Genomic DNA, 21,061 nt, shown 5'->3' on the forward strand with positions numbered 1-21,061 from the left:
AATCAATTAATCAGATGATTTTTTGGTTTATCGGCTACTCGGTGACCCTATGAGTAGGGATTAATCGGCAAGTTAACTGGTTAATCGGATGAATTCTTGAACAGGGCTTGTGACAAATAGGGAAGAAAAACTTTTCCAGTGTCAAATAAGGAAGCAGATTTTAAGATAGTGTCAAATACTCCCTCCGTCCGCCAAAGAGTGAACGTCTGGCTCGAGTAATTTTCCCAAAATAAGTGAACGTCTGGCTCCGCAGCGATCCACCGAGGTAATTTTACGTTCACCCCCTCGGTCGACGCCTCGAGGCAACCGCAGCGGTCCACCACCCAATCCACTCTCCCAGTTCGCTAGGAGTCAATCCTCCAATCCAAGGCAGTCGCTGGTCATCGAGAGAGTAATGGCGGCCAGTCTATATAAACTTCCAGTACGGTGTGTGCCTCACTGGAACCATGGCGGGCAGCGGAGCGGGCGGATGAGCGGAAGCCGGCGATGGCCATCGAGTTGAGGCCTTCGTGACGGCCGGCGGCGCAACACGCGACGGCGGAGGATCTGGTTCTGGAGGCCCTCACCGTGCTCGTGCAACCAAGTTTCGACCGCGTCCGCCCTCGTACATCCATTGGCGGCGGCAATTCGGTTGCGGCGCCAAGATCCTTGACCTGGACGAGGAAGTAGGGGCTGATGGTGAAGCAGGTGTAGGCCGTGGAGGCGCTGTACCCGGCGCTGCAGCGGGTCATGCGGCTAACCAGGTCGGCACGGCAGCAGGTGTTGGGCAGGTCAGCGCATCCGTAGGTGTTGGGCAAGACGGCACAGCGGCATCAGTGCGTCCCGCGGCTGACCATGACACAACGGCCGCAGGTGCTGGGGATGTTGCGGAGAAGATGCACAAGCACTACTAGCTCCATAAGTTGGCTGGATGCAATCTTCAATTAGTTTGGCTGGATGTAGTAAGTATGGCTGGATATTTTTATGTTCTGCAAGTATGAAATATGTTCTGCAAGTATGAAAATCGATTGTACTATTGGAGTATGGAAGATATTGTTACTATGGATGATCTATTGTTATGGTGATTAATGTCCTGGTCTCTAAAAATATTTTTTGGTTATGGATGATCTCTTGTTACGACAGTAATTTTAAGTTGGATAAATGGTACTATGTTGATGAATAAACAATCAAGTCCTGATCTCTAAAATTAAGGCTTGACTGTTGTAATACACTCTGTCTCTGTAGCTACTTCGAGTGCACAGATGATGGACTTTTAGATTGTCAAATTTGTTCAACTGATTTGACATGAAAATAACTCTGACTATGCATGGATATTTTAGATTGTCTATTTTTCTTAATAGAACTGGGATGAAGATTACTTTCGCTATCGATGTTAGATGATGCATAATTTTAGATTTTTCATTTTGTTCCAATTCTAAGTTGGATAAATAATTGGATAAACAAACAATGAATTGAATAAGCAGTTGGATAAATAATTTTAACACAATGCCCAGCATTACAAAAAGCTACCACTTCTACTAGTACAACTTCTAGGCGGCTAAGGTCTGCATCATGCTCTCATACAGAGATTGTAGTGCTATTGTTACAACATTTAGTTGGATAAATAAGGTATTATCTTGATGAATGAACAATCAATTCTTGGTCCATATAGCTACTTCGATTGCACAGGTGATGGACTTTTCGAGTGCACAATCATGATGATCTCTTGTACCAGATGATGATTTTGATCAACTGATTTGGTACGAAAATTACTCTAGCCATGGATACTAGATGACGAATAATTTACATTCTTTATTTTATGATGCATGGCTAGAGAGTAATGCTGGAAGTGGCATGAAAATTACTCGATTCTAGATGATGCATTTTTTTAGATTTTCAATGTTGTTCCAATTTTAAGTTGGATAAACAAATGATGAACTCAATAATAGTTGGATAAACAATTTCAACCCAATGTCCAGCATTACAAAAGTAGTCACATCTAATATTAGAACTTCTAGTCGGCTAAGATCTGCAAGATGTTCTCATAGAGTTCGCGATCACAATCTAAAACATTAGGAAGATTTCCTGCACGTTCTAGGCCATCCTTGTACATGTGAGGGGTCTTGTAGTCGTTGCCTCCACCTCTCTTCATGACCTCAATTAAGCAGCTTTGTAGTGTAAGAAAAATCCTGTTTATCTTATCGGCATCATAGGCATCATATTCCTACTGCACATTGCTGATTAGCTGATCTAAATTGTTAGAGACCAATCTATCTGACATGGACTGTAGTGAGGAAAATAGGCCAAGGTCTAGGATATTCATATCCGGTGAGTTCGAAGGCTGTTGCATGAGGCGAATATCAAGCCCAGTTTGGGCAACAGCATTAAGGAAACCTGGGTCATTACTTGGGACATGTGAGGGTGCATTGTCTTGCTGGATCCATATCGTCTCACCTGCGAGCTCTTAAGGCCAAACTGCTTGAATAGCTGGTAGTACCTTTTGAATCAAAAACTCCCTCGATACATCTCTCTTCACTGAGATTGTTTTCGTGATTAGTGTCCCTCTTGGACGGTAATCACTTTTCCTTGGCGCCGGCTCCTACAACCACCAAAGCAACTGAAGTTAGATCAAGTACTGATGTGCATAATAAATAAAAGGACTACAGGTTCAAATTAACCTTTTTGATAAAGGGCCAAATGCCTATCTTCCCATCAAAATGCAAATACCTTCTGCATTGTATCTAGGCCTGGCTATAGCAACCAAAAACATTATTTTGCCAATGGAGTTCTTATTTTGCATGGTCCTATGTGGCTCTTCTTCCGATGGCAGCTTGTAGAATTTCATAGTCTTTTGAGTGGTGTTAAACCACTTTTCATCTATATGTATTATGTTACACATATCTTTGAACGTCGGCCTATTTTGCAAACTTTGTTGGTCAAACATAGAGAGACAAAACCGCAGCCTAGCCTTTTTGTTTGCTTCCTTCAAATATGGTTTGAGTGAGCTTGAATGCCTATCGAGCAAGCTGTCCGTAAACATCCTATGTAGTGTGCTTTTCTTCACACCCAAAGCTCTTGCGAGACTGCGTATAGTTCTCCTTTGGCTGCGAGGAATCTCAGGAACCATACTGAGGTCAACTACAATCCTTTTGCGCCCACAGTTTTTCGGCTTCCTTGATCTTACATCAACGGGTATGCCTTGTCGAAGGCACTCCTTCACTCTCCTCCAAACACGTCTGACCTTCTGCACCGAAACATGGAACATGTTTGCAACTTCTCTGGTTGTGGTCTTCTTTAATTTCCGATTGACACTTCTTGCTAGCAATTCTTCATAAATACCGGTCCTTTGCAAATCTGTTAAGTTCTTGTATTTGCCTTCATTATGAATTTGCTCATTATCTTGTTGCTCTTGCTCCACATAGATGTCTTCTTCTGGTGCTGAATCATACATGGCTTCATCTGCTGAATCGTCAAGCTCGTCTTCCTCAAATTGAATCTCTATATCGCCTGCATACACACCATAGTCTTCCTCGTCAACTCGAAGGTTATGTAGAGCTTCATCCATTGCTTGCACTTCCTCTTCCATGCTCTGGAAAACACCGCCTTGGCCTTCAAGTTCATGGTCTACAAGGTGAGGTTATGTGAGTAGTTTAATAAGATTATAATTAAACATTCATATATGCTATAACTAAATTATTTTACTAACCCGATTCATCTGATTCATGCAGGTTCTCTTCTCCATGGGCAACATCGGCATCATGTTCCTCTTCTCCATGGGCAATATCAGGCTCAAGTTCGTCCTCTATGGCGAAGAAGAATCATCAACATGTGCACATGAACAAGGAGAACAAAGGAGTAGATGATCAAGATGTACCTGGGTCCATGTTCAGATCGATTTGGTGACCAACCTGGAGCTCTTCCTCATGCAAGGGAGACTCATGTTCATCTTCTCCGGCGAATTGGTGGCCGGCCTGGAGTACTTCATGCAAGTGAGGCTCAAAACTGACATGGAGTTCTTCATGCAAGGCAGCCTCAAGTTCGTCCTCTATGGCGAAGAAGAATCATCAGCATGCGCACATGAACAAGGAGAACAAATGAAAAGATGGTCAAGATGTACCTGGGTTCAAGTTCAGATCGATTTGATGACCAACCTGGAGCACTTCTTCATGCAAGGGAGTCTCATGTTCAACTTCTCCCTCTTCTCGTGCTATGTTCAAGTCAATGGCCATGGTCTGTCTGTGTGTTGTACTACTTGGTCTGCTGCTAGTGTGCTGGCTTTATAGCTGTGTATAGTCTCTTGGCCTTCTAAATTTGAAATCTGGGCTCAATTATGTAATCTGGCGCTTCTAATTCTATAATCTGGCGCCATATTGTACTAGTACTCCCTCCGTTTTTATTTACTCTGCATATTAGAGTTGACTGAAGTCAAACTTCGTAAAATTTGACCAAGTTTATAGAAAACAATATAAACATTTATCATAATAAATCTATACGATGTGAAAGTATATTTAATAATAAATCTAATATTATTGATTTGTTATTGTATATTTTAATATTTTTATATATAAACTTGGTCAAAGTTTGTAAAGCTTGACTTTGACCAAAGCTAATATGCGAACTAAATAAAAACAGAGAGAGTACTCAGCTACTAGTTGTACATGGTGGGAAGTGCTGTGGCGGGAAGAAAATTCTGTTGGCAAACTTGTGTTTTACTACTCCCTTCTCATTTATTATCAACGGGAATCGAAGCTTTGGTAAAGCTGTTGGCACCTTAATTGAGTGATGGGAGAGCTTTTTTGCAAAATCCTTAATTTGTTTTGGAATACCCAGACGTTCACTCTTTGGCTGACGGAGGGAGTAAGGAATTTTCTCAAAAACAAACGGGATGCTGCACAGCAACCGGAGGAGAGGAGGTGCAGCGAGAAGAAGAAGCACACGGGCAGGGAGGGCATTTCTTCTCTTGTTTTCCTCACGAACCAATGGAATAAAAGCAGCAGCACCTGGCTCGGTTGTGCTCGTGTCGCATAGGCCGAGGCGATGGCGCTAGAAAACCGGTCGGGTCGTCGTCTCGCGACCGACCATAAAAAGGGCCCCAATAATGGCAGCTTTTAGCCCCACGCTAATCTCCCGTTCCTTGCCTCACATTTCGGCCAGGCCACCGCGTCCCACCCCGTGCGCCCCCGCATCGCCGCTTCCTCTCCTCCCCTTCCCTTCCGAGAACGCACGTCAATCCCGCCATCGCCATGGCCGCGCTGGCCCGCGCCTCGCTCCTCCGATCCGCCGTTCGACGGCTCCGGGCCTTCTCCGCGGCCGCCGCCGAGGGCGCCGCGCCCCGCCGCGACGCGAGGGCGGCCGATGCCGCCACGGTGGCGGCCGCGCTGGCTGTCGGGTCGGGGCTGGGGATCTGGCTGCTCCCCCCGTCGCCCCAGCCGCTCGCGGACTCGGGTCAGGGGGACTTCGCCGTGGCGGACGCGGGCTTTGGGGACGTGGGCGCCGCGGAGGAGCGCGAGGAGGAGAAGCGCAGGTTCCTCTTCCGCGGTGCGTGCCCTTGTTTTTGATCTCTCGTACGGCTGCACCCATGCATTATATAATTCGCAAAAGCTTTACAGCCTGATCAATTCATGTGCCTCTCACGCCTAGTTTCTGGTTGGAATTTTGCGAAGTTTCCGTTTGGAATTTTGTGAGCCAAGTTTCTGCTTGGAGTTTTGTGAGGAGAGAGAAACGATTTCCGTATGGATCGGCCACCGGACGAATAGCGCTTTTCCTCCGATCATATGCCGAGCGAACATTCTCGCCATTTGTTGTCCTCAATCAATCCTAATGCTCATATGACGGATTCCTGGAAGCGGAGCAATTGCTCACCGTCCTTTTTCTTCGCTTCGCTTTGCAGACTCATATCGCAGAAGGGTGTTCTTCAACTATGAGAAGCGCATTCGGACGCGCAGCCCTCCTGAGAAGGTAACGATGTCATGCTGCATGCTATGTGATTCGATAAACTAGTACTGTTCTAATTGTGGTGTTCTCCTTGATAGATCTTTGAGTACTTTGCGTCCATCCGAAACCCGGAGGGCGAAGTCTACATGTTACCTGCCGACTTGATGAGGGCTGTTGTTCCCGTTTTCCCTCCATCCGAATCTAATATTGTAAGGGAAGGAAGACTCAGAGGGGAGCGCAACCCTGGCGAGCTACAGTGCGCTCCTTCTGAGTTTTTCATGCTGTTCGACACAAACGGCGATGGGCTCATCTCCTTTGCCGAGTAAGTGGTTCTGACTTCAGCTGAAATGCCTAGCATATTTTCCATTTGATGTGGTATCCAATTTTCTACCAGATAGGAAGGTTTTTGTAGTTTGTTCAATTATTATCATACACTTTGTAGTGTAATACTCCCTCCGTTCCTAATGTAGACATATTTTAGAGTGTAGATTCACTCATTTTGCTTCGGATGTAGTCACTTGGTGGAATCTCTAGAAAGACTTATATTTAGGAACGGGGGGAGTACTTCACAAGCCTATTGCGCTTGAATTTTCTTAACGAGCATGCATGCTTATAGATAATAATACATGTAGGTATATAGGTGCCACTATGGTATTAGGGCATTGAGAATGGGTTTTCAGCTCCCAGGTGCCTAGTCACCCTCTATTAACAGTAAAATAAAAAAATAGAAAAAATCAAAAAATTCTGAAACATTGCAACATCAAAGATGATCAAACTTTGTAGGTGCTTGTAAGTTTTCATGCCGGAAAACCATTCGAGGAGCTCTACACACGAAAAGATTTCAGTGCTTGAAGTTTTGAGCACTTTTAGCACTGAAATCTGAAACTCGTTTGCACACATTTCTCTACATGATATTTTGGCATGAAAACTTGCAAGAACCTACAAAGTTTGACCATCTTTGATGCCGCAAAGTTTCAGATTTTTTTCCTCTTTTTTTTTTGAATTTACTGTTCATAGAGGGTGCCACCCGGGAGCTGTTACACTTTTCTCTTAGGGCATTAGCATTTGCATGCCGCTACCTGTTAGTCTTACAAGTGTGGTTTCATACTTTCTGCAACCATTAGTGATATCAGCTCTATGCATTTCTTTAACTGCTTATGTTGCCTTGTGCAGGTATATCTTTTTTGTGACATTGCTTAGCATTCCTGAGTCGAGCTTCAATATAGCTTTCAAGATGTTTGACCTTGACCACAATGGGTAAGCTATCTTCCAGCCGCTGGAACCAATTTAAATGTATCATTTCACTCTTGAGATTGATATAACTCTGTTCTTCAAATAGTCTTATCTCAGATTAACTATGATGTTGATTTGTAGTCTTTGTAGCTAGTGACATGTGAAGGAAATAAATATTCCTGCATTTTCTTTTCTGTTGAGAGCATGGCTAATAATATAACCACTTGCTGGCTCTCTCATTGCCACATCATTTCCAGTCAATCTAATAGCCTACTCATATATGTAATAGTTAGCCATAGATATATACTATGTAATTAGTTTATGTCCCACCTCATTCTCTCACGAAGTCATAAATCTACAGCGCACTCTTCTTCTCTCTCTTTTCCTCTCTCCTCCAACTCATCTCAAATCTGATGTGGTAACTCTTATAGCCTGCTTATGTCACCTTATTATGCTTCCTCTGGCTGGACTTGATAAGTTTTGGCGATTAGAATTTCTGATATGCTCTGGTAGCAAACAAATGACTCTATACATTTAGCATAAGTTCAGTAGAAGCGCATGCCAACTGAAAAAGTACTGTGTCCATGCGGAAACCATACATTAGATGTGTGGGGCTGACCTACTACCCATTTTGCTTTTCTTAGTAAGAAATCCAGCCCATTAGATTTATCAAGTCACTATATCATGGTTCTATTTTCAACATAGACCATACATTGAGTCCAAGAGGCATGCGAATAATTTTGCGCAAGCAGATCACTGAGGCAATTTAAGCCTATAGATAGTATAGACCAAGTATCTAAGAATATAGCCCTTAGAATACCATGCTTTAGAGTCCACCTGGAACAAATTCTGATAGGGAAAAGAAAGATGTGGCACTCCTAAGTGGCAGTTCTTTCTTTTGCATTTGTTTTATTTTTTAATTTTAAAGCTCACTGAAGCCGTTAAAGGTATGCTTTCCTCTTTTCTATGGGATCTACGCAAGGATCCATTTAAATATTTCCGTGTTTGTGCTTTATTGTTGTTTACATGTCACCATTGGCGTGCAGAAAAAGACCTGCTTTCTGATCCGTGTTCAATCATCTCACTTGTTATTTCATGATGCAGAAGGGTATGAACCAAATTTGGCAAGATTTTTCTCTGTTAATTCAGTATTCTCATATGCTATTTATCATTCTCAGGGAGATAGATAAAGAAGAGTTTAAGAAAGTAATGGCTTTGATGAGGTCCTATAATAGGCAAGGAGCTGCCCACAGGGATGGGTTACGTATTGGACTTAAGGTTGGTCAGCCAGTGGAAGATGGTGGATTGGTTGAGTACTTTTTTGGCAAGGATGGCAGTGACCATCTACACTATGAAAAGTTCTCTGATTTTTTGAAGCAATTACATGACGAGGTGATTTTTTTCCTTCTTAATCTTTTGTTGAAATATTTATGTTTCAGCATCTTATTACTGATGCAACATTCTCAGTACTCCTGTGTTGTGGGTCATGTAACCCATTTTGTGTGTGCATGTATTCATGGATATTGTTCAGTCACCCAAAAATCCAGCATTCTGTTAACATATGTGCCAACTCAATTTCTAAGCTGCACAGTTGTCTCTAGGAACAGTGATAAACACAAGTAGGACATATCTTCAAATTGCATACTTAGTACAAAGAGTCAAAACACAAGATGTACTGAACTTGTTTTTGTGTTGTTTGATGTGTTGTCTCGGAAGCATAAAACCGTGTGATGGTCAAAATTTTGACGACACTAATGCTCCATCAATTTTATTTTGCACTAGCAGTGAAATTAGTGAAGCTTGTTTATTTTATTCTACCTTCTAATATCCACAGTGACCAACCCCCACAGAGACATAAATCCAGATCTATAAATCCTTTTAATGGCATTGTTTTTTGTTCAATCATCTTCAGATTGTTCGCTTGGAGTTCAGTCACTATGATGTAAAATCATCCAAGACAATATCTGCGAAGGACTTTGCATTATCCATGGTTGCTTCTGCTGACATGAATCACATAAACAAGCTACTTGACAGAGTTGACGATTTTGATGAATCTCCTGATGTCAAAGATCTGCGCATTACCTTTGAGGTTTGACAGTTTGCTATCCGATATCCCAGTTATATTTCTTGAGCCAACCGTGTTTTAGAAGATCATTGTTGTTATTTGGAAATTCAGGAGTTCAAGGCTTTTGCTGATCTGCGGCGAAGATTGGAACCATTTGCAATGGCTATCTTCAGCTATGGAAAAGTAAACGGTTTGTTGACAAAGCAGGATCTGAAACGTGCTGCAACTCATGTATGGTCTTCCATAATTGTACTTATAGATGTAGTCTGAAATACCTAATTTCACTGGAATTATTTCTCTTGAGCTTTCTAACGACAATCACTGGCCTTCTCCCACCGTATAGCCATTCTAAGCTAGCTGGACAGTTAGCTGATACCACTTGGTTATTAGTTCGGATTTTTCAATTGTTTTAATGATCTTTTTTTACAGGTTTGTGGGGTGGACTTGACTGATAAGGTGGTGGATGTCATTTTCCATGTGTTTGATGCAAACTGTGATGGGAACCTAAGCTCAGAGGAGTTCTTGAGGGCACTACAAAGACGGGAAAGCAATATTCGGCAGCCCACCACTCCAGGTTTAATGGGGGTATTCTCCTGCTGGCTGAACTGTACGAAGTGTTCTTTTCAACAGATGCTGCTTCAGTAGAATATATCTTGATACTAACAAGATTAGCCTTCTGTCGCCCTGGGCCACTCTCTATTTGATGTACGTAGGCCACGCTCAACCTATATGAAGTTAGTTACTTCTGTCGCATAACATTCCACTTGCATACATAGCTGGTGTCTCTGATGGTTTTGGTCATGGCAGGAGCTGGAGAACGAGTACAACAACCGCTAGATGTCAGCAGACACGATCTTGTTGTACATATTGTCCTGCTGATCAAAGTTGTCCAATTATGTAGTAGCTGTAAATAACCCAATTCTGTTCTGGCCCAAGGGCTCAGTTGACAGATCTCTCCCACTGATGTAATGAACCTGTGACTTTGAACCTCGTTTACTGTCTCCCAACTCCCTGTGTCCTTGTGTTCTCATGACGGCAAGGGCTTACTACCAGACAAACATATGCAAGAATAGTCGACTAGATCTTTTGTACTTTTATCTTCAAATTTCTCCTGTTACTCATCAGGTTAGAAACTATACTCCCTCCGTAAAGAAATATAAGAGCTTTTAGATTACTATTTTAGTGATCTAAACGCTTTTATATTTGTTTACAGAGGAGTAGCATTGTGCGCTTCCACTTTTTTTGGGTGTCAAATACACCCTATGTGCATATTAGGTTTTCCAAAAGTCAAATATTTCTATGTTCGACCAGTTTCTAGAATAAATTATATCAACATTTAAAATACTAAATAAATAAAATATAAAAGTATACTTCGTAAATCTGATGGTACTAACTTTGTATTGTGCATGTTGATATTTTTTTTCATATGTTTTGTCCCATCGTTTGCAACATTTTTCCTATCAGTTGCAACATCGTCTTGCTAGTTGTAGCATGTTGTCCGTCACTGCTTGTAGCACGTCATCTCACCGGTTGCAACTTCCTTAATTGACGGTTCTAGCATTTTTTTAGTTAGAATGGTTGTAACATTTGTTGTTATACCGTCGCAACATTTTTCGTTGCCGTTTGTAGCATCCAGCCGCGTGGCAAAAAAAAAGAACTATGCTGATGTCACTCGATTGATACTTTGTTAAGTAGTATTTGTCGACCGAGTTTTAGACACATCCTTTGTCAAACATAGACACATTTGACTTTTAATAAACAAAATATGTACTAGTAGTGTTCAATTCAGTTTCATGCAAATAGCACTGTGACCAAAATTTCTTCCGACCGACAATTCCTACAAAATCAAATACTACACACGATAGATGTACATACAGACACCGACACCGGGAATCAGTATGGTAGCCTGACGTTGAGCCTCCTGAGCCAGATGGAGTGCAGCACCATGTGAATCATGTCGAACCGCCTCGCCGGCCGGTGGAGCACGAAGTGCCGCTGCGCCTGCAGCACCCTGGCATGCAGCACACGGTACCTCCTCTCTGACACACCCCGCAGGATGACCTTCAGCTCCGGTATCCTAGCCGCCGGCACCGTCACCGACATCTTGCTCCAGTCCAGCACGTCACTGAAGGGCAGCGGGTACCCCTCCGAGATGATCACCGGCACGCAGCCGGCGAAGACAGACTCCACCACCCTCAGGCTCGCCACCTCGAAGCCGCTGGGGCAGAGGCAGAACCGCGCCCTGGCCATGAGCACGTGGTAGTCCTGCCCGGCGTGGAGGTACTCGTGGACGTGCATGTCCGGGTCCTCTGCCGACCCAGTGCTGCAGGAGGCTCCTGCGTATCTCGCCGTGCATCCCGCCGGCGAAGAAGGCGAGTGTCGTCCGGTTCTCGGGCGGCAGGCCGAACGTAGGCCTGCGGAGGACGCCGTCGGCGAGGTTCACCTCCGGCAGCGTCGCGTCCTTCCTGGGCCTGAAGCCCTCCGACGTGTTGGCGTTGCACAGAACCCGGATGGTGTTGCCGTAGAGCTGCCGGTTCCCCTCCGAGACCAGCGGCGCCCAGTCGTGGCACGACACGAGGACGTGGTCGGCGCCGCCGGACCGGTTCCAGTACGGGTGCCTCTCGGCGACGACGTGGACGTAGTCCGCGACCAGGCGGCGCAGCGGCGCGAGGTAGGCGGTGGTGTTGAGGCGGTAGACGTAGTGGACGAGGTTGCACACGCTGATGGGAAGCAGGAAGACGTTGGCCTCGACGGGGCGGCGCGCGGCGAAGCGGTTCCGGGGGTCCTCTATCTCGTACAGGAACTGGCCCTCGATGGAGTAGATGTCGGTGCCCGGCAGCCCGGGCCGAGGTGCGCCAGCGGCGGCTCCCCCTCCTGGTACGTCCATATCTTCATTCTCCTCTCCATCTCCACGTAGCTCCTGAGTCAGATTCACCGCAAAACATCAGTCGCTTAACTTTTTTTTAATGACGATACATCATCGCCGTTGTTTCCTAAAAAAAAGCTACAGCTAGACAGGTACGACGTACCTGTGGAAGGCCATGGCGTTGCGGTAGATTGCGCCTCGCGGCGCAAAAGCGTCGCCGACGTCCCTGAAGCTCCGTATCCGGCAGACGCTCTCGTCCCTGGGCGCGCGAGTCGCCCGGCGGATGGCCGCCCGAGACCGAGCCAGGCCTTCCTCGATCACGCCTTCAACCACCTATACTAGATCAGAAGCGCGCCTTGGCGCGCGTTGCCCGCCTGAGCACCGTGACCCAGCGTGTACAGATCTTGTACATTCAAGGAAAATCACAGCATTCTTTCAGTACTAAGGAGCTTAGTATAGAGCGCAAACAATAGAGATATACCAAAAGCATGGTAATCTGAGTATACTAAGTCAAAAGGATAATTAATTTGCAAGCACATGACAAAATTTGTTCCAAAAAGCCAGTGCCAGATAGGACAAATTGTTTGCATCAAGTTTAGTAGAGAGCAAAAAGATTCAAGATACCAAAGCCTGAATGTTAATCTCCAAATTCCAGAACCATACATCATTGACAACATAATATAATTAAAATAAGAGAACTTAACATATATGCCATTTCATTATTTATAAGACATAAACAGAACAAATAGTCTCGTATTAAAACTATCAGTAGCATGACAAAATAAAAGGAGATTTATGTACATATCAGAACTGAGACTCTAAATCCCATGTCTCAGTCATGAAATATATTCTTTATCAGATTTGAAGTACCATAATGGGCTAATAATCACCGTCAATGTAGTACATCATGCCTTTCTTTTTCTTCATATATGAACTGGACTTCTCTATTAAATACTCAAATTTCATATCAATGTCTCAGTCGTGAAATATATTCTTTATCAGTTCTCATCGAAACCACTCCATTAGTAATTCGATGCAACAATTTTTGTTTCACTTTGTCACATTAATGAAGTACTAAAACCCTTGTACCTATGTAAGGCTAACTTGCAACGACCAGGACTGTAAGCCAAATGGCAGGCTGGCTGGAGACCCCATCCGGTTCCGGCAGCAAGCTGCAAGTCAATACAATGGGAGGAGCAGAGAGAGAGAGATGTGAACCTGGAGCGGCGTGAGTAAACGGGGGCGCCCCTCACTAAACTTTCACATATTGATTAGGTCTGGAAAAGATTTTAGAACATAGATGCAATCCGACAGAGTATATGTCCTGGCAAGAAGAGAGAAGGAGGTGGAGCACCACATTACATAATTTATTAGACTAAAGAGCAATATACAATATCACAATAATTTGAAGGAGTAATTGCATGCCTAATCATGATCTCAAGAGATGTGACTCTGTACATGTATTTCTTTGATCATTTTTCATTTGAATAACCACGATCTTAAAATTACAATAGTTTGGTTTGATTATAATCAAATAAATCAACCAACTATGCAAGTACAATAGTTATCTACAGATAGTCACCTCACGCGAGTCATAAATTTCAGGATAGGTACTTACTATATTTTCTAAGATTGGCATGCATCTTGTTAGAACCAAGGAATACATATATATACGCCAGCAGCTAGTGCTCCCAGGCGACTGAAGTATGCTTATGCAGCATCATGAATATCTAAATATATATACGTTACTGAATATATACGATGGATTTACTCTAGTTGTCGTGGTAAAAAGTTCTAAACCTGACTTATATTCTACAAAAAATGCATACCCGATGTGATCCAATGTGTTGTTGGAAATACAATTCTTTAATAAATCATTTGCACATCTCTGACCTCTATGCTCTAGCCATGATTACTATGTAATTACTAAGTTCTTAACTTTCTCTTCATTTATAATTAGAACATGGCATTACTTTGATATATCCCCACCTTGACACGGAGATCCTAAAAAAACCAGGCACATAAGCCTAAAAACAAAACAGTGATAATTACCTTGAGAAAAGACTAATTTGACCCTTGTATCAATCAATAAACCAAATTCTACTCTAGATGGCCACATATTGCCCATTCATAATTTTTATAAGGTGTATTGACCCGGTAACCGACTTTTAGTTATATTAGGTACTGAGCATTGGTCGATGCAACATCAAAGAGCAAAATTGGTTCCTTAAATAGAGAAGCTTTTTGGAAAATTCACATGGAGAAAGCAAGGAATTTAAACCATGCTGCCAAGGTAAAGCATCCGACAACGCAGAAGGGACAACATAATCCAGAACAACAATTGTAAGCCATATTTTTTTTATACAGTTGAGCCCAGAAGGGCTATTAAGCTAAGTTAGAAATAGTAGTTAGAAGTATAGAGCAAAAACATTAAAGACTACTAAAACCAAGGTATAGTCAACCTACGGGATAATTGATCTCAAGTTGGGTGTCCAGGAACTGATTTGCATCAGGATGTGTGCCGCCTGTCCAGGAAGTGATTTACATCAGAAAGCGCAACGCGTAGTGCCTGTGTAAGGCAATGGTCAAGCGTCTCTCATAGAAGGAGCTGGTTCAACAGAATGCATCAAAATACAGTGCATAGTAAAATATTTATAATAATAGTGGTTAAGTAAAAAAGCATCAAGATTTGACAGGATAACTGATTTGCACTAAGATTCATTACATTCCAAGAGAATGGCACAGTGGTAGCCCAGGATAATCGATTTGCATAAAGATTCGGTACAAAGCAAGATTTACAATATACTAAAAGCACGGCATAATTATAACACAGGATAACCAATCTATTTGATTCTATTATGGTATAGTAATATATTTTATAGTAGACCACATATAGAGAGAGCTTTGATTGAACGCCTTGTCATGTGACTCGCTCAAGCGTGGCGATGTAACGACCTGTTCAACACTGACTGCTAAATTTTTAGTAAAATCACATAGTGCTAAAACAGTATCTAAATCGACAGGCAAACCATGGACCAGGCGTGGAAGTGCAGTGAAGTTATACAAATCCATGTTGATACTAAGGCTCTGGCTTTGATCCATGTAGCAGCCACGATCGACAGCCATGTCAACAACAATTTTCTGGTTGATCTCCCAAACAGTTCTAGTTCAATGATGTAGAAAAATTTAGACACATCTGTAAATTGACGCCTTGTTGAAACTAAAGCGAGGGGTGGTCATATTTCCCGCATCTAGGATCTCGGTGATCTTTTGGACAGAGCCATCTTTCTAGATAACATTATTTTTCAGGACAACAGAGCACATATAAATTTCAGCGATCTTTCAATGCGTTTCAAAGGATGTGAAGAAAAATTGCAGAGTAGGGGGCTCACCTGCTGTTGTAGGCCTTGCTTGGAGGTGCCGGCAGACAGACGGGCTGTGTTGGCCATCAGATCCGGCGCACGCGCGAGCTCGACGGGAGCAGCGGTGCGAGAGCTTCGATGTTGCGGCAGCTCACCTCTTCTTCGTCCATTTTGTGCCGGCGGCCATGCTTTTTCTGGAGACTAATCATATGGAACTTAGAGAATAATAAATTATGAACAGACATCTTCAGAGACTAACCTTGGGTCTAGCTGCTTGTCGACAAAAGGATCACAGGAGATGACTTTGTTAGAAGATGTGCCGACAACCTGCATACAATGATTTACAGAGAAGGGGATGAGTAAGGTTTGTTTGCTCAGGACTGTGCATCAACCAATCACCTAAAGTAATTTCAATAAATAAAAATTTACATATCGACCAAGATAGGAAGCGTTGCCCGGCCAAGGCATGATCCAAAATAGTATAGTAGCTCAAAGCTCGACGCATCAAGTTTAAAAAAAAGAAATAGAACAAAACCTACAATTATAGCAAGTTATTTATACAGAAAGCAACACACCCCACAAGTCTTTCATAATAATTAGATCAAGTCATTTGTACATAATGAGACTGGAGGCTGAGTAATGTATAAACAACTGAAAGCCCTTTTGTGCAGCTTCAGTTGCAATAACAATAAACAGTTTTAATGGCACATACAGTACAGACTACATAGTCTGTTTCCCAGCAAGATACCCTGTCCTGAAACAACTTCTGTCTGTTTATCATCAATGGGAGGAGCACACACAGAGAAGAGAAGGAGGAGGTGTTTTGTCACCAGATGATCCTTTTCGTCGGAGACAAAGATGAGGAACTGTGCTTGTTGCCGGCGTCGTCCGTCCCGCTGCAGCTGCCATCACCGCTCCAACCTGGACATGGCTGCACGCATGACAACAGGCCAAGTCAAGAAAAGGCGGCATCTCCCAAACAAAAAGGATGCATGGGAAGGAGGGGCTCACCTCGGCTTGATACCAGACCGGGGTCCGCTTGCTCCTCCTACAACGCACAACACGTTGGACAGGGACAGAGGTTGCACAAATACTTTGCCCTGTATCTTATATGAACAACATTGTAGGTACAGTCATCCGTAAAATGTGATACTTAAAAAAACATTATAGCTATGAACAACATCCTTGAAAAAGTAGAGCTACACTCAAAACATAATCATGTCACATTGGTTAGCTGCTTGCATATGAAATAAGAAATGTCGAGGAGACTGTAGATAATGTCTAATGGAGAACCCAATCATACTGGTCACTCCAAATCCACAACTTGAGAAAATGTACGGAAATGCAGATATCCGTAAGAATAGAAAGCTTGAAAGGCCTTTAGAAACTGAATACAACTATAGAAGTAAGAAAAAACAATTGTAACTTCAACAGGGTGCATATATCCATCTTTACCTTCTTTTCGAGACATTCAAGCATCAAAGTGGAATTGAACCGTCAGCTGATCAAATAATCGAGATGATTAAATAAATAAGCATCTACTGATAAGATGCACAAACGAGGAGTGGAACAGTAGGAAACTTCTTGCAGACTACAATAAAGCTCAAGGTACATAACTAAACATCCATGCACGGTTAGTTATGAACAACCACTTCTGAGTTACCAACGAATAATTAACTATGTAAAACAGATTTTGGACTATCCAGTGGACTACTAAAAGAATGAAACATCATCTTTCATCCAAAAAAACATCTAAATTCTGAACGACAATCATTAAGCGGGTAGAAAAATTTTATGAAGGGCAAATAACTATAGAAACACAGATGTGCACATTCTATCCATTGTTATATGTCGAAGAAAATAGTAGTCTGTATCACGTTAATACAGTAGTCTGTATAGGTTCTATTCATCGGTGGACAATGCAATGTGACAAAACCAGAAAATTTCATGTAAAATGGGCTTGCATATGGTTTAAAGTAACTATTGTTTGGTATTGCGGGGAGGTTTAAAGTTACTACTTCAACATATATACCAATGTTAGATCTGTTTACACAAAAAATTCCTAGATGCAACGGCCAAGTAAAACAAAATGTGATAAGAAGTTTAAGGATAAGACATATCATGCATATGAGTCATCAAAAGGGAAAGCAACCATGGGAACAATTAGAATAGTCATAAGCAGATATATTGCCATCATGGAGAAGTTGTAAGGTCACAAAACATGCAGACTGGAAGAACAGAAGAAAGCATTTTGTAATGATAGATAAATGTAAACTCACTCACAGTTAGTGAAGACAATATCAAATGAATTAAACCTCCAGTCAAGTGTCCAATGTATGCAGTTCTTTCTGCAAAAAGATACCGATGTGTAAACAACTTTCATATGATATAAAATAACAAGGGACAAAATTAATGAGATGATATTATTAAGTTCCACTGAAAATGAGAAGGGCAGGAAGCGTACAAATTGACAGGTTACCAACAAAGTAAAACATAGCACTAATGTTTTAGATTAAGTACAAAATCAGAACTTCACCATATGAAAAATGCCAACACTATGTCATATACTAAATTTTCTTTCCTTCCTATATTACATGGTGTTGCTAGGCATTTGGTCCACCAGAAAAGTTGGATACACTGAGGCAAACAGTAAACCAAATACTGCACTTGGGTAAAAGCTTGTCCAAAACATTACAAAGTGGTCTTAAGTTTCAAGAAGCAATGTCATCATATAAATCAGAGCAAACATTAGCATACTTTGTTTCTTTGTTATTGACTTTTTGCACAACCATACACTTGATTCTTGTTTTTTTTTCTGGATGTGACTTCCCCTTGGAATCCAATGCACAAGACACTTGCATCCATTCTTGTGATAGAAACAAAATGTATTTTAGTCTTTCTCTGTTAAGCTAAACAAAAAGCTCTTTTATTTTATTTCTGCTCTATTTTGCAAAAAGCTTCATATACGTATAAATACAATCTACAGAATCACATATACTATGAATTTCTCACAATTCAACAGTTTGGTATTTTTAGAGTATATCTGCAATCTATCAGGGCCTTGTATCACGTTAGAGCTAAGACGTGTGTTGTTGACCTGAAGCCATGACCCCTAACTCCAGCCTAGTCATATTGCATAAGGGAGAGGCGAATTGTACCTGTAAGGAACTCAAGTCCAGCTCGCCGTTCGACATGTACCGGACGCCAAAGTCTGTTAACAGTAATTCTCTCGTCACACTCTCTGCAGTATATTGGTTCGTTTGCAAAAGGCGAGATGCAGTGTAGGGGTGTGGTATATATGTACTCACGTAGAAGGCGACGACGACGCCGGCGGCGTAGTCAGAGGGCAGCTTGGTGCTGGCCCTGAAGAAGCCGTGGAGCTACACGCCATGCGATGCAAACCTGGAGCCTGAATATACACCCAAAAAAAGCAAACAGAGGCAGGCGCGATGAGGAACAGAAGGCAGCGACAAGAGTGGGAGGATGGATCGATGGATGGAACACAGCAGGGCGCGTACCTGTCCTCTCGTCGAGGGAGATATGAACTCGCTGGCCGCCGCCATGGAGCCTCAGGTTGTAGTCCCCGCTGACCCTGCGAGATCGATCGAAGGTGGCTCACCTTGGGTCGTCTTCTTCCTGGAGGAGAACGAACGCAAGGACGACGGTCTGGTGCTCTCTCTGTGTGGTCGAACAGGAGGTGTCGATGGCCGGCGGCGGATGGCGGCTCGACCTCCCCTGATCATCCTCCTCCTTTCCGCCGCACTCCTGCTCCTCCTGCGGCTGGTATTGATCCTCGCCGTCGACGGTGGCCGCGCCGGCTTGGAAGAAGGGGGGTCGGGGCCGGGGTGGCGCGGAGCGGCTCGAATCAGACCGGCGAGAGGTTGCTGACGAAGTAACGGGCCACGGTGGAGAAGGAGGGGCCGTGGAGATTGGAACGGCGATCGCCGCCGCCGGCGCCGGGCTAGGGATGAACGGGGAGGATAGGGGAGATGGGATCGGCGGTGAGAGCGAGGGACGGAGGGAGGCGGCTGCGGGAGGAGTGAAAGTGAGCGAGGGAAGAGGAGGCGGCGGCTAGGTTTTAGCACGGAGGCCGCTGTTTATTTATAGTCGTATATGGAATGACCAAAATATCCTCGGCGGAATCTAGGAATTACGCGCGGTGGCAGCCTGGGGCGCACACTGTTTCAATCCACGGTGTCACGTCTTTATCCGACGGCCGGCGTCTCTCCATCTCTAGATCGGACGGCCCAAAAGGCATCAACCATCAGATCTGACGGTCAGGAATCGCTAAACTCTGAGGAGGCTGGGGTGCTCCCAGTATGTATCTTACGCGATATATAAGCGCAATGTCAGATCCTACCTAGCTAGCGAACAATTCATCACCGTCACTACACGTTGTGCATGCACGCGTGCTGCAGTAGATTACCTTCTTGTTGATGGCCTGAGTAGTCGCCGGTAGCAGCCTCGCTTTCTGGGGCTCGCCCGGGACGCACCGCACGAAGTGCTCCTGGTGCCGGTACCTGTACTCTCTGCTATGGCTCCCTGTTCTTCCACCTCCGGAGACAGTTGACGGCAGCACGACGGCCGCTGCCGCGATGACGAAGGCGATAAGCGGCACCGCAATGGTGGCGGCGCGTCCGCCACCGTTCCTCTCCATGCATGCAAGGTCGTAGCGATTAGCGAAAGATCCTTCCGCGGCCAGGCCGCCGGCTACTCGCCTCCTCCCTGGTGTGCAGTGCAGGCGTGCGGCGGTAGGCCAGCGTCAGTCCACCAACCGTCCGCGCTGGGCTACGTGCCCTCTTGACTATGAGCTGCACTAGCCGTTTGCGTGCTTTTTTTACGGGTCTAGCCGTTTGCGTGTTAACAAGAGGCTAATCACGTTTGACTCGGTAAATCTGGTAGGTTCGTTGCATTCTGCATTTGAATCCACAGCTCGCGCGGTGCGCAGCTGATCTCGAGAGATATATCTACGTGTCTACTGCCGCCTCAGCGCAGCGTGTCACTGTGGCAGAGTAAGATGAGGACCAGAAGGAGCCACCCGCGGCGCATCGCGATCGTTTCGAGTGATGCAGTGGATGTGGGCGTCGGTCACCTTCTCCTGTTGCGTACCCACGATTTCAAACTTGGGTGGTTTCTTTTTTCGATGTTATATAGTATACAGTATAAAATCACGTACTAGTAGCAAGAGTGTTTTTCCCTATCACAGTGACAATACCTAAAGCAGCTAAAGAAATGATGAAAATAGAAAATTATTTTACCGTGCACTTGTACATTTTTTTTCACGGCCACAAACATGGCATGGGGTCATTATGCTTTAGCCTTTAGTTGCGAGAAAATATCTTGCACATCTATACCAATATAAAAAAGCTCAGAGAGGCAGATCCAATAAATCTGGACTATCCATTCGTGTTAATCCAACAGTCATTATTGTTCTAATGATGAGTACTAAATATGTTTAGCGTTAAACGTCTTTCTTCCGATCCCCTTCCTTTCCTACGAAAGAAAAGGGAAACTGCCGCACGCACGACGCTGCCTCTCTCCGCCCCAACCGCCTCCGCCCGTCGCACCTTCCCGCTGTCGCCCCCATCACACCTTCAAGAACGCCCTCATCCATCGCCTCCT

At 43.9% G+C, this 21,061-nt stretch overlaps 1 protein-coding gene, 2 long non-coding RNA genes and 1 pseudogene across 6 annotated transcripts; 2 read left to right on the forward strand and 2 right to left on the reverse strand.

Moving 5' to 3' along the window:
• The first annotated feature begins 214 nt into the window (after window positions 1–214).
• Window positions 215–4,364, forward strand: LOC147965409 (uncharacterized). Its single transcript, XR_015608326.1, has 3 exons — window positions 215–1,739; window positions 3,402–3,610; window positions 3,708–4,364. It is a non-coding gene; the product is annotated as an uncharacterized LOC147965409 (long non-coding RNA).
• Window positions 4,365–5,083: 719 nt separating this feature from the next.
• LOC125513757 (calcium uptake protein, mitochondrial) lies at window positions 5,084–10,316 on the forward strand. 2 transcript variants are annotated; one of them, XR_007286123.2, is made up of 9 exons: window positions 5,187–5,517; window positions 5,870–5,937; window positions 6,012–6,235; window positions 7,087–7,170; window positions 8,325–8,538; window positions 9,059–9,235; window positions 9,323–9,442; window positions 9,641–9,916; window positions 10,019–10,316. XR_007286123.2 is itself a non-coding variant. In XM_048678946.2 (8 exons), exons 1-8 carry the CDS (start codon window positions 5,223–5,225, stop codon window positions 9,854–9,856), a joined length of 1,398 nt encoding a protein of 465 aa, XP_048534903.1. In that variant the 5' UTR covers window positions 5,084–5,222; the 3' UTR covers window positions 9,857–10,316. The 2 variants fall into 2 exon arrangements, 1 of the variants encoding a protein (XP_048534903.1); XM_048678946.2 differs by having other exon boundaries at window positions 5,084–5,517; window positions 9,641–10,316.
• A 619-nt stretch (window positions 10,317–10,935) lies between these two features.
• LOC125513755 (putative glycosyltransferase At5g20260) lies at window positions 10,936–12,118 on the reverse strand (annotated as a pseudogene).
• Window positions 12,119–12,272: 154 nt separating this feature from the next.
• Window positions 12,273–19,503, reverse strand: LOC125513756 (uncharacterized). 3 transcript variants are annotated; one of them, XR_007286122.2, is made up of 12 exons: window positions 18,958–19,503; window positions 18,748–18,848; window positions 18,598–18,650; window positions 17,723–17,787; window positions 16,895–16,940; window positions 16,451–16,539; window positions 16,270–16,370; window positions 15,699–15,766; window positions 15,470–15,640; window positions 14,544–14,646; window positions 13,296–13,401; window positions 12,273–12,480 (listed from the first exon to the last, which is right to left on the reverse strand). It is a non-coding gene; the product is annotated as an uncharacterized LOC125513756 (long non-coding RNA). The 3 variants fall into 3 exon arrangements; XR_015608327.1 differs by having other exon boundaries at window positions 16,451–16,545; XR_007286120.2 differs by having other exon boundaries at window positions 16,451–16,940.
• Window positions 19,504–21,061: the final 1,558 nt, after the last annotated feature.

This window comes from Triticum urartu, chromosome 6A (genome assembly GCF_056163025.1).
Source record: "Triticum urartu cultivar PI428250 chromosome 6A, HENAU_Tu73, whole genome shotgun sequence".
NCBI lineage: Eukaryota > Viridiplantae > Streptophyta > Magnoliopsida > Poales > Poaceae > Triticum > Triticum urartu.